The 16,598-nt window shown below is 46.7% G+C and overlaps 2 protein-coding genes across 4 annotated transcripts in view; both read right to left on the reverse strand.

Annotated features, from left to right (window-relative positions):
• The window catches only part of YWHAB (tyrosine 3-monooxygenase/tryptophan 5-monooxygenase activation protein beta), a 290,680-nt gene that overhangs the window by 220,991 nt on the left and 53,091 nt on the right, over positions 1-16,598 (reverse strand). The gene's annotated exons all lie outside the window — the stretch shown is intronic.
• TTPAL (alpha tocopherol transfer protein like) lies at positions 356-10,471 on the reverse strand. Of its 3 annotated transcripts, none has more exons than XM_030289044.4 (5): positions 10,057-10,471; positions 7,664-8,116; positions 6,753-6,946; positions 4,930-5,040; positions 356-4,204 (listed from the first exon to the last, which is right to left on the reverse strand). In XM_030289044.4, the coding sequence occupies exons 1-5, from the start codon at positions 10,373-10,375 to the stop codon at positions 3,929-3,931; spliced, it is 1,353 nt and encodes a 450-aa protein (XP_030144904.2). In that variant the 5' UTR covers positions 10,376-10,471; the 3' UTR covers positions 356-3,928. The 3 variants fall into 3 exon arrangements, with proteins under 3 accessions (XP_030144904.2, XP_072773036.1, XP_072773037.1); XM_072916935.1 differs by having other exon boundaries at positions 10,047-10,113; XM_072916936.1 differs by lacking the exon at positions 10,057-10,471 and adding an exon at positions 9,848-9,868.

The following is a 16,598-nucleotide window of genomic DNA, read 5'->3' on the forward strand; positions in this document are numbered from 1 at the left end:
CTCTGTTGAAGTGTTAAGAAGCAGCAGGTCCTTCTCCAGTGGGAAATACCACACGCAGTGCTCAGCTCCTGCAGTGTCCAGGTGGCTGTGACCGGGTGTTTTCTCTGTGCAGTAAATACTAAGTGACATATTTCTTTTGAAACAAACAATATCTTCCTTGTGAGTCTGTGAGTGTCAAATCCTGTTCCTTGAAGTCGCTCAGTTCAAGTAAATTTCTGTTTCCAGCAGAAAGCAACACCTTTTGCTAATGCAATGCCGTGGTGCTTATGTGTAGTAGCAGCTGTGTGTGAATGTGGAATTTGTGTGTTATTGACATTTACAGTAAAAGATCCCAACATGACACAAGACAAATGTATTGAAAATATCAAATGAGCAGCTGTTACAATGTGTTTAATCACCCAGTCATGCATCATAAACGTACACATTTTTGACAACTTTGTTTTATAAAATGCAATATAAAAATAAATTTTATCAAAATAAGATGTACACTTAACCACCCAACACCTCTAGGCTCACATATAACAGAAAGCAAAATTAATATTTGAATAACACTATGATAACTCATGCCAAAATGAGATTTAACAAAAACAATACTTCAGCCAGTTCCTGAAAATACCTCGGGGCTCGTAACACCCATTTACAAGAGTATAAATTCAAGTACTTTATGTACAGTTTGCAACTACCTTTTGTGCCACCTAATGCCAATGCAGTTCAAGTATTCTTCTTTATTATGTGTTGGATTTGGTAGGGATAGCTTATGTACTGTAAAAGGCATATATAACCACAGAAAACAAAGTTATTTCAAGTGGAAAGAAGGAAAAAAGTGGTTGTGCTATGAAAACAAAAAAAACCCCAAACCCCCAAGCAAAAAAACTACCTCCTCCTGTAAGCTTTTCCTAGCACTTCTCTTAACTTGCAGATAAGGAGATGCTATATGACACAAATGTTTATTTTCCAAATTTCCCAGAAATTCTGGGAGCAAACTGATGTCTTTGCTATGAAGTGCTAAAGCTCAAAGAACATTCTCAGCTCTGTAGCCAGGCACACATAAGCCAGAGCTGTGCTTTCTGTAAGACATGCCAAGCACTGGTCAGAGAGACTTCAGGGCTGGAGACACAGCTCAGTAAAGCTGCAATTCCTGGTTCAGTTCTAAAGCGAGGAACAGAAAATGAAAAATAACAGATGCCTGATAAAGCCTGGTTTAATTCAGCATCCTGACATCCACTGCCCAGAAGCCAGCTTTAAGAAAAAGAACTTCTGGAGGCACAAGACTGGGACTTCTCAGGATTGACAGCTGTGGTGGTTTAACTCCAGCCAGTGCCAACTCCTTTGAAGAAAATTCTACCCCAGCCAAACCCAGCACAACCCTATAACCTCATTTATTATGTTTCAATCATATTCTTTATTCTTAGTGAGCAGAGGAAAGAAGAGAGTGAGGTGGATCTGGTCTGCCTACTATTAAGGCGTGCAAGAAAATACAAAAGCCTGGAAAAGTGTGAGTTTTGTAGACATTCCTCAGCCTTCTGCTGAACACCATTAGATTTATTTCTTTTTGAAGAACACAAAACTGAATTTTGAATATCTAACTTCCCTCTCTATTAGTTATATAAGGGGATGAAAGTAGCTGTTCCTACAGTCACTATACCCCCTCTTCAAACCCTGCAACACAATTAAGGAAAGACTATCAATGAGGCCTTCATCTCTAGGTAAAATGGTCCACTCTGCTTTTTTCATTTGTACATTGTGACTGGAATGAAGAGGCACTGAAACAACAGAGGCACCACTCTGTTCTCGCAGTTCAGCAGTGTGGGCAGCCATTGATCTGTTCAAGTCCCGCTGCTGTGTGCTGCTGGCTTCTAGGTGGCAAAGAACTGAATTAATTTCTGCAAAACAGAGAACATATTCTGCTCACAAAGGAGGAGCTGCCTAGCAGTACTCTTTTACCTTACTTTAAGCAGATGGAAAGGGTAGTTGGTTTTTGCTTTGCACTAAAGGTAATAGTTATCAAAGAGGAGTTACAATTGACTTGTAAAGGTAAGAAAAATGAGATGCTTTCACTGAGCAAAATTAATCTCTTCCCATTTTTAACCTAAAACGTTGATGTGATGAGTTTTCTGTTCCTAGATATTCTAAAATGCCACCCAGAAAAGAAAAAAAAGCTTCATGGTTTTACCCCTTTTCAGAACCCAGTCTCTTTTTATGTCAGGATGACAGGTATGCCATTTGCCAGCCCTCAGTTCCAGGATGAGGTCTGCTGCCAGGCGAGGAAGTCATTACAGTCCTAGAGTCTCCTTTTGGCAGTGCAGTCATGCTGCAAGGGGGCTAAGAGGAAGAAAGACATTTAAAACAAAGTTTGGCACTTTGAAAACTGAATGTCTGAGATCCTCAAGATAATCTGGTTTTATATTTACAGAAATGTAACTGGTGCCTATAATCACATTTGGCACTAAATCAAGATTTCATCCAAAGAAAGTGCTCTAAGTTCCCAATTAGAAGGGATGTTCTTTTCCACCAAACAGTGAATTATTTCACCTTGAAGTAACAGACTGTGCTTTCCTCGTCCTCGTGAGGTTTCCCATCTCCACACCATTATAGTGCAGAAAAATGTGTGCAAAGAGTGTGCTGAGAGTTAAGTCAAGACCATTAAGTAAAATGAACTTGGGGAGTGGGAACAGCTTATTCAGACACAGGTATCTTACCCTGGTTTGACATCAACGTTAGTTCTGTCTCTAGACAAAGACCTAGAAGCACAGGCATACAAGTTATGGGTAAATATCACAGAGATGATTCAAGTCTAACTTCATACAGGAACATGAAAACCAAAGACAAAAGAGGTCAACAAAGTTAAAAACCAAGTTGTAACATTTCACAGAAAAGCTGACAAGCACAGTTAACAAAATGCTACAATATCAGGAAATTTAAGAATGTGCTTTTAGAAAGCCTGTCTGCATTTGGCTTCACAGACTTAAAACTCAAATTCAGCCCAAAGAAACAAGCTAAAGCAGCACCTTGCTGTCTTACATGAAGTATTGCCTTCTATACATCACATGCCAACTGCTACAAAACCTCACACATCCTGGTATGAGGTACTTACCCAATTCTTTATCTCAACCAGAAAAGAACTGTCAGTGTGGGAAAGTGGCTGACACAGCTTTCTTTTATTTGGTCCTGAACCTCATTAGTTGAGGCTGTTGTCCAATTTAAAGCCTTAGTAAATGATCTGAAAAACTTGGCTTTTTTCTGAAAATGAAGATTGCATCTGCTGTATAAACCTTGGTACAGATGTTATGGTAGTTAATCCATCAGTCACAGTTCCTCCAACTGTGAAGTTTAAGAGATGATCTCCATACAGGTATTCATTAGTAAATTTTTTTCTATATTAATTTGAAAAAAATATTTCAGAAACACCAACTCACAATCTAAACTACGTGACAGAGGGCAGGCCAAATTAGACTTTATGGTTTTAAAGCAATCTTCACTACAGAATTTTGCACGGTTCAAAAGCCATTTTCTTTCTTTCACCACTCTTTCATTACTGGTGTTTGCAGAAGGGGAAGGGACCAGATAATCACAAAGCTTGTAAGTCATCCTCACTTTTCACCTGTGTGGGGTGGGGACAAGAAATTGTCAGGCTTAGCTATCTGCAATATTTTTTTTCCTTTATAATTAGAAAGAATAGGCCAGTTTGCACTATTCACACAGAGGCTGATGAGCCTCAAGTCTTCTACCTAACTTTGCTCTTTGCTTTTACCCTTCCCGAACTCTGCCCTGCCCCCGTTGTGCCCTCTCCAGCTTCCTTTGGTTCTACAGTGTAAAGTGCCTCAGCAGTCTGTCCCTAAACTGCAGGTTTAGGAGTAAGGCAGAGTTCACAACATCACCTAGCAGAGCAGACCTTAACCGTGCTGGAAAACTTCCCTGCAGTGCTTTGTTAGTAACAGTAATAGAGCTGAGGTTTCATCCCTCGCAGGGAATCATCACACTGCTTTTCATCAGCATCCCCACTCACTAGCAGGTCGTGGGGAGAGCTGTCACAGGGGAGCACCAGCTCGGAGAAATCGTGCAGGAAGTCCTCTTCAGAGGCCAGCAGCAGCTCGTTCCAGGCAGAGATGTCCAGCTTGCCTGCAGTACCACCATACTCTTCAGGAAGGATCATTGGAGGAATGTTTTGGTGAAGGGAATTCAGATCACAGCCATGAAGAAAAAACTGAAGGAGAAAGCAGAAAGAGCTGTAAAAGTGCACATCAAACACTGCAGCAAACTGCTGGAACAGTCAGCTAACAAGCTTATTTTGAGCTAAAGAACAGCTTTAAGAAGTGATGTGTTCATGGGCAAGTAGCAGCACAGAACAGTGAGCAGGTGCAGTCAGACACACCAGTGACAGAAGTTTTGAGACAAAATTCACACCTTGTGCAGACTAAATCCCAGCAAGAGACTTGACAAGTGTCTGGGCTGAGGTGCCAGATTCAGTTCATCCCCGTTTGCTTATGGGATTTAAAGTACTTATCCTTGTGGACAAAAAAACCAAAAATCATCCTTGGGAACCACAGTCCTGTGGAGAGAACACTTGTGCTACGTAAGACTCTTGCATAAGGGAAAAGAGCAAGGAAGGGACAACACAGTTTTCCTGTGACACCACCTCATGAACTAAGTGCTACTGGCCCAAATAATCCAACCACAGGGATAATGTCCTGGATACAGAGCATATGTACTAAAGTTCCATATTAATATTTTGCCAGTACTGAGTTCCTCAAAGTTTCTGTCTCACAGACAATTTTCCCAACAGGCATATTTTTAAAAATTAAAGCAGAAAGTAAAATGGTACCAACATTTTTCTAACTGTCAAGTATTATAATTTTTTTTTACTTAAGTGTGGCCAAACAAGGAACTTACAAACATTAATATTAATGTTAAAATCACATAGATCCTTACCCTGTTTGCAATCTTTTCCTTCAGAAAAGGCTTGATGATTGCAAAAATGCCTTTGAATATGCGAGGCTCATTTATTATGTTAACAGCCTTTATTCGAATGGGGAATCCATCCTGAAGGGTAAAGAAGATTTTTGTAATGCAGTTTAAAAAACATTTGCCATCTTTCTCTTTTTAACATTTTCTGAGACTGACTGCCAGCATAACCCACTGGCTCCCCAACTTTAATTTGAGGTACCAACATACACCAATACAACAGAAATTCAACTTGTTACAGAGAGCAGTCCTAGGATGACATCTGTGAGCATAAAAACAAAATCAAGGGACAAGAAAACCATCAAAAATACACTGTTGTCAGTAAATCCTCATTTCTAATGTTGATGTTTATCTCCCTTGACAAAAACACTTAGATAACCCCTGTCCTTTGAATATTCCCATCCTTGATCAGGATGCAGTCACAAAGTGATGTCTGCAGCTCCTGAGGAGTGAACCACACACAGTGCCAGAGCAGGCTGCTTCTAACAGTGTGTCCAGCAAGATGTGGCGCCCAAGACACTCTAAAATGTGTTTTTATGTGAAGAAGTAATCTAATATCACCTTATTATGGGATTTTTGCTGCAGAAACTTATTTGCAGAAATATTTTTCATAGGCAGAAGCTCGTAATCAGCACTTAAGGACTCAGTGAGGTTTCTTTCCCCTATAACAAGCCGTACATATACAAATAAGTCAGTGCTTAGAGTGAAAAGCAGACAAGAGGCACTGCTGGAATATTTTTCTCCATAGGAACGCCAGTGAATTACCTCATTTTAACAGGAGCTGCAGCTCAGCAAGGTTGATGCAACACATTCTATTCCACTATACCTTTATGTCCTTCCCCAAGTTCATCTATTGTTTTGTGAATATCTTCCAGTAGGAACAGCAGGACGCCCATGGCTTTATTTGTACAAATTAAATATGGACTTACAGTTAAATGACACAATTAGATCATAATGTAAAGGAGTGAATTCTTAAAAAGGCCTTCCTTAACTCTCCTACACTCCCCTGATTCACCCTGTCCTTCCTCATACAATGGATACAATAAAGGATGTAACCAGCTCAGGCCAGAACAAAAGTAATGATGGAATGAACTCATTCAAAAGAAGTTTTCTCATCTCACTCCTCTAGACTGTATCAATATCAAATTAAATCATCAGACTTTCCTGCCACTTTGGCCAGGCTACTCCTGAGTCCTTTTTCCTTCCCATTTTGTCCAGCTTCACTTTGTTTACACCCTTGCTCAAACTTGCTCTCCAACACCTTCCTTCCACACATGCAGGCAGAGCTATTTTCATTACTGTCTCTTTTGCTGGCCCTGTGCTAAGGAAGCCTCTGCCTTCAGGGCATGGATGGAAATCTTCCTCAAATCACACCCATTCAAAAATCCTCTTAAAATTTTTGCAGCACTTTTTGCTACACCTGCCACACAACTGGCTCCATCTTGGCTGACAGGAACCATTTAAATATCAGGCCATTTCCTCACAGTCTCATCCCTAACTGTAATTCTCTGCTCTCTCCCTTACCATTACCTAGCAGAACTGCTTTTGTCTGTTCCAACTCAAAGTCTGCATTTCTAATGGAAATTTAGTTTTAGATATGCAAAAGTCAAAAAAAGGGGCAAGTGAGGTAAGTTGGCTTGCAAGGGTGTGAGAAACTGGTTGAGCAGAGACTTAACTCTGCTAGTGAAAGCCAAAATTATGACATTTGTGGTGACATAGTTAAGAACTCTACACACAGAAGCAGTCATTTACAATGCACAAGCTTATTTTCCCACCAGTTCAGGTCTTACCTGAAGAATTCCAATCACTTTTTTGGCTACAAAAGGACCAAAATGAGACGCCTTAGATAAGCTGACTCCTTTGTAGTCTGCCAGGATTACAATTCCATTCACCTGGGTCTCTTCGGACTGAATGAGTTTTTCTAAGGTTAAGTATATGGCACGAATGTTCTCAGTAATCGGATAATTACTGGGTGTCCATCTGTCTGAGGTTACAAGACAGGGATGGTAAGTCGGAAAGTGAAGATAAGCTAACAATACACATTCCAAAAAACTGATTTTCTGTTTTCCTGGACTCAAAAGTTTGTCTGTATAGCCACAGTTCTAGTTCAGAGCAGCCCTTCTTAAGCAAGAAGTAAATGGCAACTCATGTTTACTTCAGAGAGCAAAGGCAATGGTTTTAAGAACCCCGTTCTCCACCCAGCACAGCTCATTAATAGCAATTTCAGCTCAGAAAGAAGGCAGGTAAATGGAAGAGAGGAGAATGAATGAAGAGAAATTTACAGCAAGCCTGGCAGCACCAAAAGCACATGAAAGACTCAGATTATTTATGCAGGAGTCAGAGCTATAGGCTTCTCTCTCTGCTGATTGTAAAAACAAATTATGAGCTTCTAAGGGTAGGCCAGCAGTCCTGTTTCAATCTGAGTGACTGCATAATAATTTTCCTTGAATTGCCTAATATTTCATCGACCCACCTCACTGCATTTTCATTTTGGCATGACCGCAGTTATTGCTGACAGAGGAAAAGGAACTGGAATAATGCTGGCTAAGGACCAGCATGTCCCTTCCCCAGTCAGCTTTTCAAATCTGAGAGAGCCCACATACTCTGTGCAAGTCACCACTGTTCACAGCAGAGCAGGGAACAGGCTTTTGGCCCAGACACACCTCGAGGACGGGGAACAGAGACACTCAGGACTGAGTACCTGGGCGGATGCAGACGACGTGACGGCCCTGCGGGTCGCGGTGAGGCAGCACGGTGACAAAGCCTGACTCCAGGACAGGCTTTATTGCAGATGGCTTCAGGTTACTGAACACCTCTGGCCAGGTCCTCCTGCAGGTGTGGTAGTTCACCAGGAGCTGAAGAGCTCGATCGTAATCAAACTTCCTGGCTCGGAGGAACCTCAGCAAAAAAGCATCGTCCAGGCACGTCCCCAGGGAGGGATAGTCCTTGCACACCATATCCCGGAGTGCCTGCACGTCACGGAGCCTCCATTCAGGCTTCTCCTGGAGCTCCTCCCGGGCTTTGGTAACAAGATCAGGAGACAGGGTACAAACATACTTTGGCCGGTCTGGCAGGAGCTCACTGTCTGATGGAGACCCTGCTGACGGACTTGTCCTGGTGCAGTCGCTCTCTCCTGACATAATGCAGCAGGAATCTGTCAAAAAACAAGTGCTGCATGTGACAAACAAACCCACAGACTTACAACCACAGTGACTGTTTACAAATTTATTATCTTCTGTACCCCTCTGTTTCCTAACTGAAGACGCTACCTTTCCAAGTGCTACAGTCAAGGCACACTGTTCATTTTAATTCTCCCATCAGGATTAGAAAGTGCAAGTTACTCTAATCTCTTTATCCTACCTAGCAGGTAGAATGGTACCTTGGATGAAACCTAACCAATTAAAGTTAAAATACAGAATTACACAGCTTCACTGCAAGACACAGAATTTAATTTAATGCTTATTTCCTATGTCCAGTTGAAAACTAAAGCAAAGCAAACATCCCAGATTGTCATGATTCTCACATTTGGTCGAATTACACCCTCTTCTGAGAAGCTCCCCCATCAAAGCCCAGACAGCCAGGCATTTTTCTTAACTTCTCTGGCAAACACCCCACTTACCAACACCCTGCCCAGGTGAATGTTTTGAGCAATTCAGGACGAGCAGCACTCGGGAAAATAAGAAATGGCTGCAGTGCACAGACTGGATGAGCAGGTAAGAAAATTGCACTCTTATGCCAGCACTGCATGGATATTGAGGCTAGTTGAATCTAGTTTTAACTTTTCAGTGTGATGTCAGTATGTCTGACCTGGGAGCTGAAATTCCAAATCCAATCACAAGTGGACAGAGATGAGTAAAAATTAGAAAATAATTCCTGTAGCTAGATCTGGCAGTGAAACATGGCTTTATTTTGCTGAGCTGCTCGCACCCCAGCCCATCACAGGGAACCGCCTGCCAAAGGGACGCTTGTCACCCAACCCCTTCCTCCTGCACGGCCAGACCCCCCAATGTCCCCACCCACCTCACCTTCCCCAGCACGGCCAGACCCCCCAATGCCCCCACCCACCTCACCTTCCCCAGCACGGCCAGACCCCCAATGCCCCCACCCACCTCACCTTCCCCAGCACGGCCAGACCCCCCAATGTCCCCACCCACCTCACCTTCCCCAGCACGGCCAGACCCCCCAATGTCCCCACCCACCTCACCTTCCCCAGCACGGCCAGACCCCCAATGCCCCCACCCACCTCACCTTCCCCAGCGGCTCGGGGCGGCCCCGGTGCCGCTCCCAGGGACGCGTTTCACGGGGCACAGCCTGGGCCGGGCAGCGGGGACCGCCAGATTCACAGCGCCCGAGCCCACACCCGCCGGTACCGGAGCTCCCGGGCCCTCAACCCACCGGTACCGGAGCTCCCGGGCCCACACCCGCCCGTACTGGAGCTCCCGCACCCGCCGGTACCGGAGCTCCCGGGCCCTCAACCCACCGGTATCGGAGCTCCCGGGCCCGCAGCCCACCGGTACCGGAGCTCCCGGGCCCTCAACCCACCGGCACCGGAGCTCCCGGGCACACACCCGCCGGTACCGGAGCTCCCGGGCCCACAGCCCGCCCGTACCGGAGCTCCCGGGCTCACACCCGCCCGTACCGGAGCTCCCGAGCCCACAGCCCACCGGTACCGGAGCTCCCGGGCCCTCAACCCACCGGTACCGGAGCTCACGGGCCCGCAGCCCGCCCGTACCGGAGCTCACGGGCCCTCAACCCACCGGTACCGGAGCTCCCGGCCCGCACGCGCCCGTACCGGAGCTCCCGGGCCCTCAACCCACCGGTACCGGAGCTCCCGGGCCCGCAGCCCGCCCGTGCCGGAGCTCCCGGGCCCGCAGCCCACCGGTACCGGAGCTCCCGGGCCCGCACCCGCCCGCACCGGAGCTCCCGGCCCGTACCCGCCCGTACCGGAGCTCCCCGACCCGCAGCCCGCTCGTGCCGGAGCTCCCGGGCCCACAACCCACCGGTACCGGAGCTCCCGGCCCGCACCCGCCGGTACCGGAGCTCCCCGGCCCGCACCCGCCCGTACCGGAGCTCCCGGCCCGCACCCGCCCGTACCGGAGCTCCCGCGGAGCAGCCGCGTCCCGGCCCCGCCGCCCCGGAACGGCCCCGGCCGCTCGGAAGTGACGCGCCCGCCGCTCCTGCGCCGTGGCCCCGGGCGGGGCCCGCAGCCCCCGGTGGATCCCCGGGATTGGCGCCCGTGCGGTTCGGGCGGGCCCAAACCGGGGCTGCCTCCGCCTCTGGCCTCTGCTCCGTGCAGCGAGGGCAGGCCCGGGACACTGCCCGAAGGGACACCTGCCCTCAGTTCCACCGCATCCTCTGTGCCAACGGCAGGCCACGGAGGCAGAACTTTGTATATACACAAATGTATACACATACATACATATAGCTACACTCCAATATATGTAAATAATACGTATATTTTATAAAACACATTTTATAAATACATTACGCTTGCAAAAAGGCATTTTATGTGTATAGAATGTATTATGTATAAAAAATATACATATATGTGTGTATAAATAGACATATGTATATATATATACATATGTATGTATACATATGCTTTTAAATACGCTTATGTGTGTACATATGGATATATGTATGTTATGTGTGTATATGTATGTTATGTGTGTATATAAGATATAATATTGCTATGTAATATATGTAATTATATAGTATACAGCAAGTATATTTACATATAATCTATAGATTACATACTAATTATATATAATATATAATCACATAAAAAAAGTTTTATTTTTACATATGTACACACACATATATATATATACATACATAATATAAAAACAAATATACCCTATGTATCCTATATATTTTATATAAAAATATATATGGCTCCCCCTACCAGCCTGAGCTGGTGTGGGATCACTGACCACAGCTAATAATCAAAATTATTAGCTCAAAGCAGGCTCCAGGCAAGCATATATATATTACATATATAAATGTTAATAAAAGGAGAATTTTCGGTTTGTTTGGCTTCAGTTTGGTTCTTGACAGGACAGAAAACCATATTATCCCACAGGAGGTGAGGTGGTGGTGCCTGGCCTGTCTGCATGGAATTAGTAACTTTAAAAACGGTCACTCCCAGGTTTGCCGCATTAAAAAAGGTTCTCCGGGGAGTGGGAAATGCCACATTTACTCCAGAGATGCAGGGGCGCAGGGGTTGATTGCAGACGCCTCTGCAGCCCGCAGGGACCGTCCCTGGGGCCCGGGGTTTCTCTTCTCTCTCGCTGCAAGCCGTGTTCTCAGCCAGGAGAGGGAGTCGAGGATAGTTGGACAAAGAGATTCCTGGGAATCCCAGGGCCTGCAGTGGGAATCAGGGCCCTCCTGCAGCATACCAGGTTCAGCTCTGATTTGCTTCTCTGCCAGGGGTTCACCCTTCCAAAGTAGAGAATATTTCAGTGGTGCTGTACCTGGTAAGAGAGATGCTAGCATGGAAAGGGATGGAGTGTGTCACCTGCAGAGAGCTGTTCCAGGGAAGGGGAATACATTCATTCTATGCTGTCCTCATGGTCAAGCCCAGACCTGGGTGCAACCTGGCAAGCTGGTGCCTGAGCTAGGTCCAGTTTGCATCTGATTAAACTGGGCCTGTTTGTGATGTTGCTCCGTGCCCTTTCCCTGGGATAAAGGAGGTTGGAAGGAACCTCAGGAGGACAAGAGATTTTGCATTGCTCCCATATCCATTCATACAGTTCCTGGGCACAGAGCTCCTGCTCCTCCTGCAGAGAGACAAGTGTGGGAGAAGCAGCCAGGTGGGACCTGGAGTCCCAGGTGTGTGCTATGGACATGGATCTGTGGCTTCCCAGCTGAAGGGATGACAGAATTGCCTGGATCACCTGATCCACCTAATTACTGGTCTGAGAAAAGGCTTCAAAACACCAAACAGCTGGGAAGTACTGGAGCTGCAAACAGGAATTTATGCTAAAGGTTGCAAAATCTGCTTGGAATTTGCACCTCTCAAACAAGGGAGGAAAATTTAGCAGGGAGGTGACAGTTCCAGTCCTGACTGGTCAATGGCTGCTGCAACAGGGAGTGAACAGGGATGTTTGAAAGGAGTGACATGTGAATGGAACTCTGTTTTGGGGAACAAGAAGGGCAGGAAATAAGGGAGAATCAGTAACAATCAACTGAGAGACATGGACAATGAAATTAGAATAAGAGTAAGAGCCTTAGGCGGGTGAGAGAGAATGATGAAGGAAAGTAGAAGTGAGGATCCTGCATGGTGAGGAAGAGCTATGAGTAGAATATAATCTGGGGATGGCCCCCAAATGAAATGACTGCCTTACCTCAGCTTTTTTTTATGTGGAGAATGTTGAACTCATGGAGAGCAGTGGGTGGTGAGTGGAAATGAGGGGGTTCAAGAATCAAGCCAAGTTGTGGGGGGAGTTTGAAAATACTGGCACAGGAAATCACAGGAACTGTAGCAAGAGCTTCTGTAATTTACTCTTCCTGGTGTTGGCATCCTGTGACTAGAAACCAGTAAAGACAGAACCTGTCTATAAGGAAGTAAAAGCTAAAAACTGAAAACAAACATCCAGGAACTGACAGTTCCAGAAGACGTGATACCTGTAGCCTGAATTTAAATTCTCCTTCCTAGGAAGGAGAGTTTTGCCCTTGTCCTTGTTCTGACTGCATCAGAAGGGAGAAGGAGATGCTCCATCACATGCCCACAACCCTCCCAGGCTGAGAGGGGATGAACCCCACCAACTCTGCCGCTCCACCAGGTCCAAACCTACAGTCTTTGCAGGAGTTGTTGTCAGGAGTTGTGTTGTGACCTTGGGAACTGCACCCGGAGCCCCGTGGGGAATCCAGCCCTTCTCATGTTCATCTCTCCCATCACATGTGATTCATTCCTTTCTCAGCTCCGCTCCTGGGTGCTCCCATGCTCTGCCGTTGTGTTATAAATGAGTGGCTGTTGGTGTTGGTTGATATTTAATGAAGTCCATGTAATACTCTTCACTTATTTACTTATCCGATCCCAGTCTTAATACCCAGCCTGGGAAAGTTATCTTGGCTTCTTTAAGCTTTTCCACCATTAGCAATAAACGTTTTACAGTCTTGGCAAGCTGAGGCTGAAAAGCAAGAGCATGACTTCAAACAGCACTGCTCACAGAGAAGGCTTTAAACTGATATTAAATCACTAAACTGTGCAAACATAACTGTCCTGTAATAAAGATAATCTGTGAGCAGTTCAGTCCAGGAGGGGCTCTGGCCCTTGGGTTGCAGGTGGAACTTCTAGGCCCCACAAACTAAAGAGCCCTTTTGGGCAACTCAGCATCAGAGCAGAGAGCCACTCATGCTGCAGCGCTGGACAAGGTGTGCCTGAGTGTGAGGATTTCCATCTCAAACCTGAGCTGCTTCTCCTGCACCAGGGCAGCAGAATGGGAAGGGCTGTAGGGGAGCAGCAGTCCCTACTCATCACCCAGGCAGGGCCATACCAGGCTCCAGACGTGGTGCCTGGCTGTGATACAATCCAACAGCTCTGCTCTGCCCTCAGAGGATGAAGTGACTAAGAAAATAGGCCCTAAATGATCATAAATATTCCACTGAAAGCCTGGAAGTGTGCATCCTCCAGGACAAGCTTCCGTGCCTGCCGTCATCCTGCGTGTGGTGGTGTGAGGAGGGGATCTCACAGATGGGAGAGCACACACTGGGCTGCAGGGGACCATCCCTGCTCTGCTCATGCCCTCCCCACGCACAGATGGCACGCCAGACCCACACACAGAGCTATGGAAACAGGCACTGATGTGCAAATGCACACAAATCTGTAGCATCTGCTGCCAAAGCAGCTGTACACAGGCAGGCACCACCAGCCAGGTGCATAAAGCTGTGCTAAGGTGCTGACAGACCCCTAGAAAGCCCAGGGTGTGGTGGGACACAGACACAGCCTTACCCAGCCCAGGCTTTGAGGGAAGACTTCCCCCCTCTTTGGCTTTACCAGCTTCAAGATGAGCGGTGTCTTTGCAAAAGCTTGGTGAGGAATGTGCTTGGCAGAACCTCTGAATGTTTTAAATATTACAGGATTTCTGCAGTTTAATTTTATAGAATCACAGAATAACTTAGGTTGGAAGGAACCTTTAAAGGTCATCTAGTCCAACACCCAGTTTGCTCTGAACTGAGCATTTCCTTTCTCTGTGTTTCACGATGCTCTCTGGAGGGAGAGCAGCTGTCTCTGAGGCAGGATGGGTCCCTGGCAGGATTAACCCTTGAAAGGGGCTGGGATGGGGCTGCCCTGGGACCTTGGCAGCTGCTCCTTGCAGCCCCTCCATGGCACAGGCTGCAACTGTCAGAAACACTCAGGTTTGCTCCTGCAAGAAACCACTTGGTAAATGATGGAGGAAACTTTCCAGGGGCAGAATGAGGGGAGCATTGCTGGGTTGGACTGGGTGTTCCAGCTCTTGGGGCTTTCAGCCTGGGGATCATCAGAAGCCCATATATATACCAGTGAGAAGAACTGAAGCAGGGCTGGGTTTTAGAGTGACCCCTGAATGATATCTTTGCACATCCTTGGGGTGAAGGAGTGCAGCTGCATGGTGGACTGTGAGGGGAGGAGTAGCATGCAAGAAATAGTAGAATTTCAATGGAAAATTAAGAGCCTGGAATACTGGAGCTGTCTCCACTGCTTCCTCAATGGGTATGCAGCACAGCAGGTCTCCCATGTGCTCTCCCAGGTGATAAAGTGCCATTCTAATCCCACACCTTAGAATATGGTTAAGAGAGGGCTAAAACCCACTCAGAAGTGAGGATCCAAATGGTTATGGTTTATCTGTGCTGGAAGTGCTGTAGGTCTGAGCCAGGCATTCTGGGTTTGGCACTAAAGTTTATCTTTGCTGCTTCTGTCTCAAGCTTTTCTCAGTGGCTTGTCCCTGCAAATCAGCTCTAAGTGGATTTCAGGATATGCTTGAGCCACTGTGCTCCATGTCAGTAGTTAAGGGTAAGTAACCCATCAGCAGGATTAATTAAAAAGTGGTTTTAAGGCACAGTGGTGTTTTGGAGAGTCCTGGAAAGGAGCAGAGTATTATGAGTTACTTTATTGTAATGACTTTCCCGATCAGTGAGGGGAACATGTCCTGTTCCAGCCAGTGCTGACACCTGGCTTGGCAGCAGCAGAGAGGAATTCCTGTCTGACTTGGGATGCTTTTGTGGTGGGTGTCTATCCAGGCATTCCCTCAGCAGCTCTTGTGCTGTTTCTTGCACCCAGAGCTGTTTCAAGGAAGAGCTGGGGAATCACAACAGTTCCCCCACACCCTCATCTGGCGTGGGATCCCCTGGGCTCACAAGGGGTCCCTGGTCTTTGTGAATCCATGGGGTCCCAAGGGACTGCAGGTTCCAGCCAGGCAGAGCCACCAGATGGGAGGGACTGGAGTGGAGCCTGGCAGCAGAGCCCAGGGCTTTCTGTAACCCCTGACTAAACTCCAGGTTAGGGGTGCCCGCAGGCCTCTGGAAGATTTTTGTCACAATCAAGCAAGCCTGGCATCACTCCAGATCCAAAGCCAAAGTAAGCCCAGGAAATACAGTTCCCTAAACACCTTCTTTCCCAGAACTGGGTGAGACTCAGAGCTCTGCTTCCCCTGGGTTTGAACTGGGTGCACTCTGATGGTTCCAGCAGCCTCTTCTCTCTCTCACAGGACACTGAACTGCAGGTTGTGACTGCAGGGTTGTTTGTGCCAAGCTCTCCTGCTCACTCTCACATAACGAAGCTGACAATATATTGCCATTTTTATTGGCCTGGCTGGCAATTTTTCAGGTGCTAGGTGTGTTTATGATTGCCAGGGTCACACCTCAGTTCGGAATGGGGAGAGGGATTTTAGACATACCCACACCTTACCATTCCTCCAGCCTCTCTGGGTGGAAAGGGCTTGTGCAGTGTGTGGCCTCAGTTCCCCAGGTGGTTGGTGATATTTGCATTAAGCCCAGAGGGAACTGGCCAGCCTGGCACATGGAATTGCCTGGCTCAGCAGTGCCACGTTGCTGAGCTGTCCTGGCTGCCTCTTGGTGTTCATGACTATCTGTGCCTGTGTGTGCACTTGTAAGTTTAATAGCAGCAATAGTTGCTTTTGTCAGAGATGATATGCAGGCCATAAAACTTGTTTGCCTTTTTTTCCCCCCTCCCACTAAGATATGAAAGCTGTGGAAAAGGCTCCAAAGCCTGCTGGCTCTTTCAGATGGAAGTTATATAAGGAATATGAAAAGAATGCATTTCACAGTGGCCAAAGGACCTAAAAATACCACTTTCACAGATCTTTGCTTGGACGTGATGAAAAGATTCCATAGCCCGACATGGTGCTCTCCAGGAAATCATCCCCAGGCTGAGCTGCAGGCACAGAAAGCTCTTGTGTTCAGAAGCAATGTAAGGGAAGTTGTGTGTCGAAGGCCAATCCTCAGAGCCATCTCCTGTGACATGGGACGTGGCTTGTAGGCTCCAGGCAGCCCAGCAGGATAAAACCCAGCCCACAAGTGGCAATACCAATGTTCCAGGGTGATTGCAGGCAGGTGTGAGAAATGAGGTGAGAGTTGGGATCGAGGATGTCAGCTAAGGACAAGGTTGTTTCTGGGACAGTTCATGGGGTTTTTTT

The sequence above is a fragment of the Taeniopygia guttata genome, chromosome 20 (assembly GCF_048771995.1).
Source record: "Taeniopygia guttata chromosome 20, bTaeGut7.mat, whole genome shotgun sequence".
NCBI lineage: Eukaryota > Metazoa > Chordata > Aves > Passeriformes > Estrildidae > Taeniopygia > Taeniopygia guttata.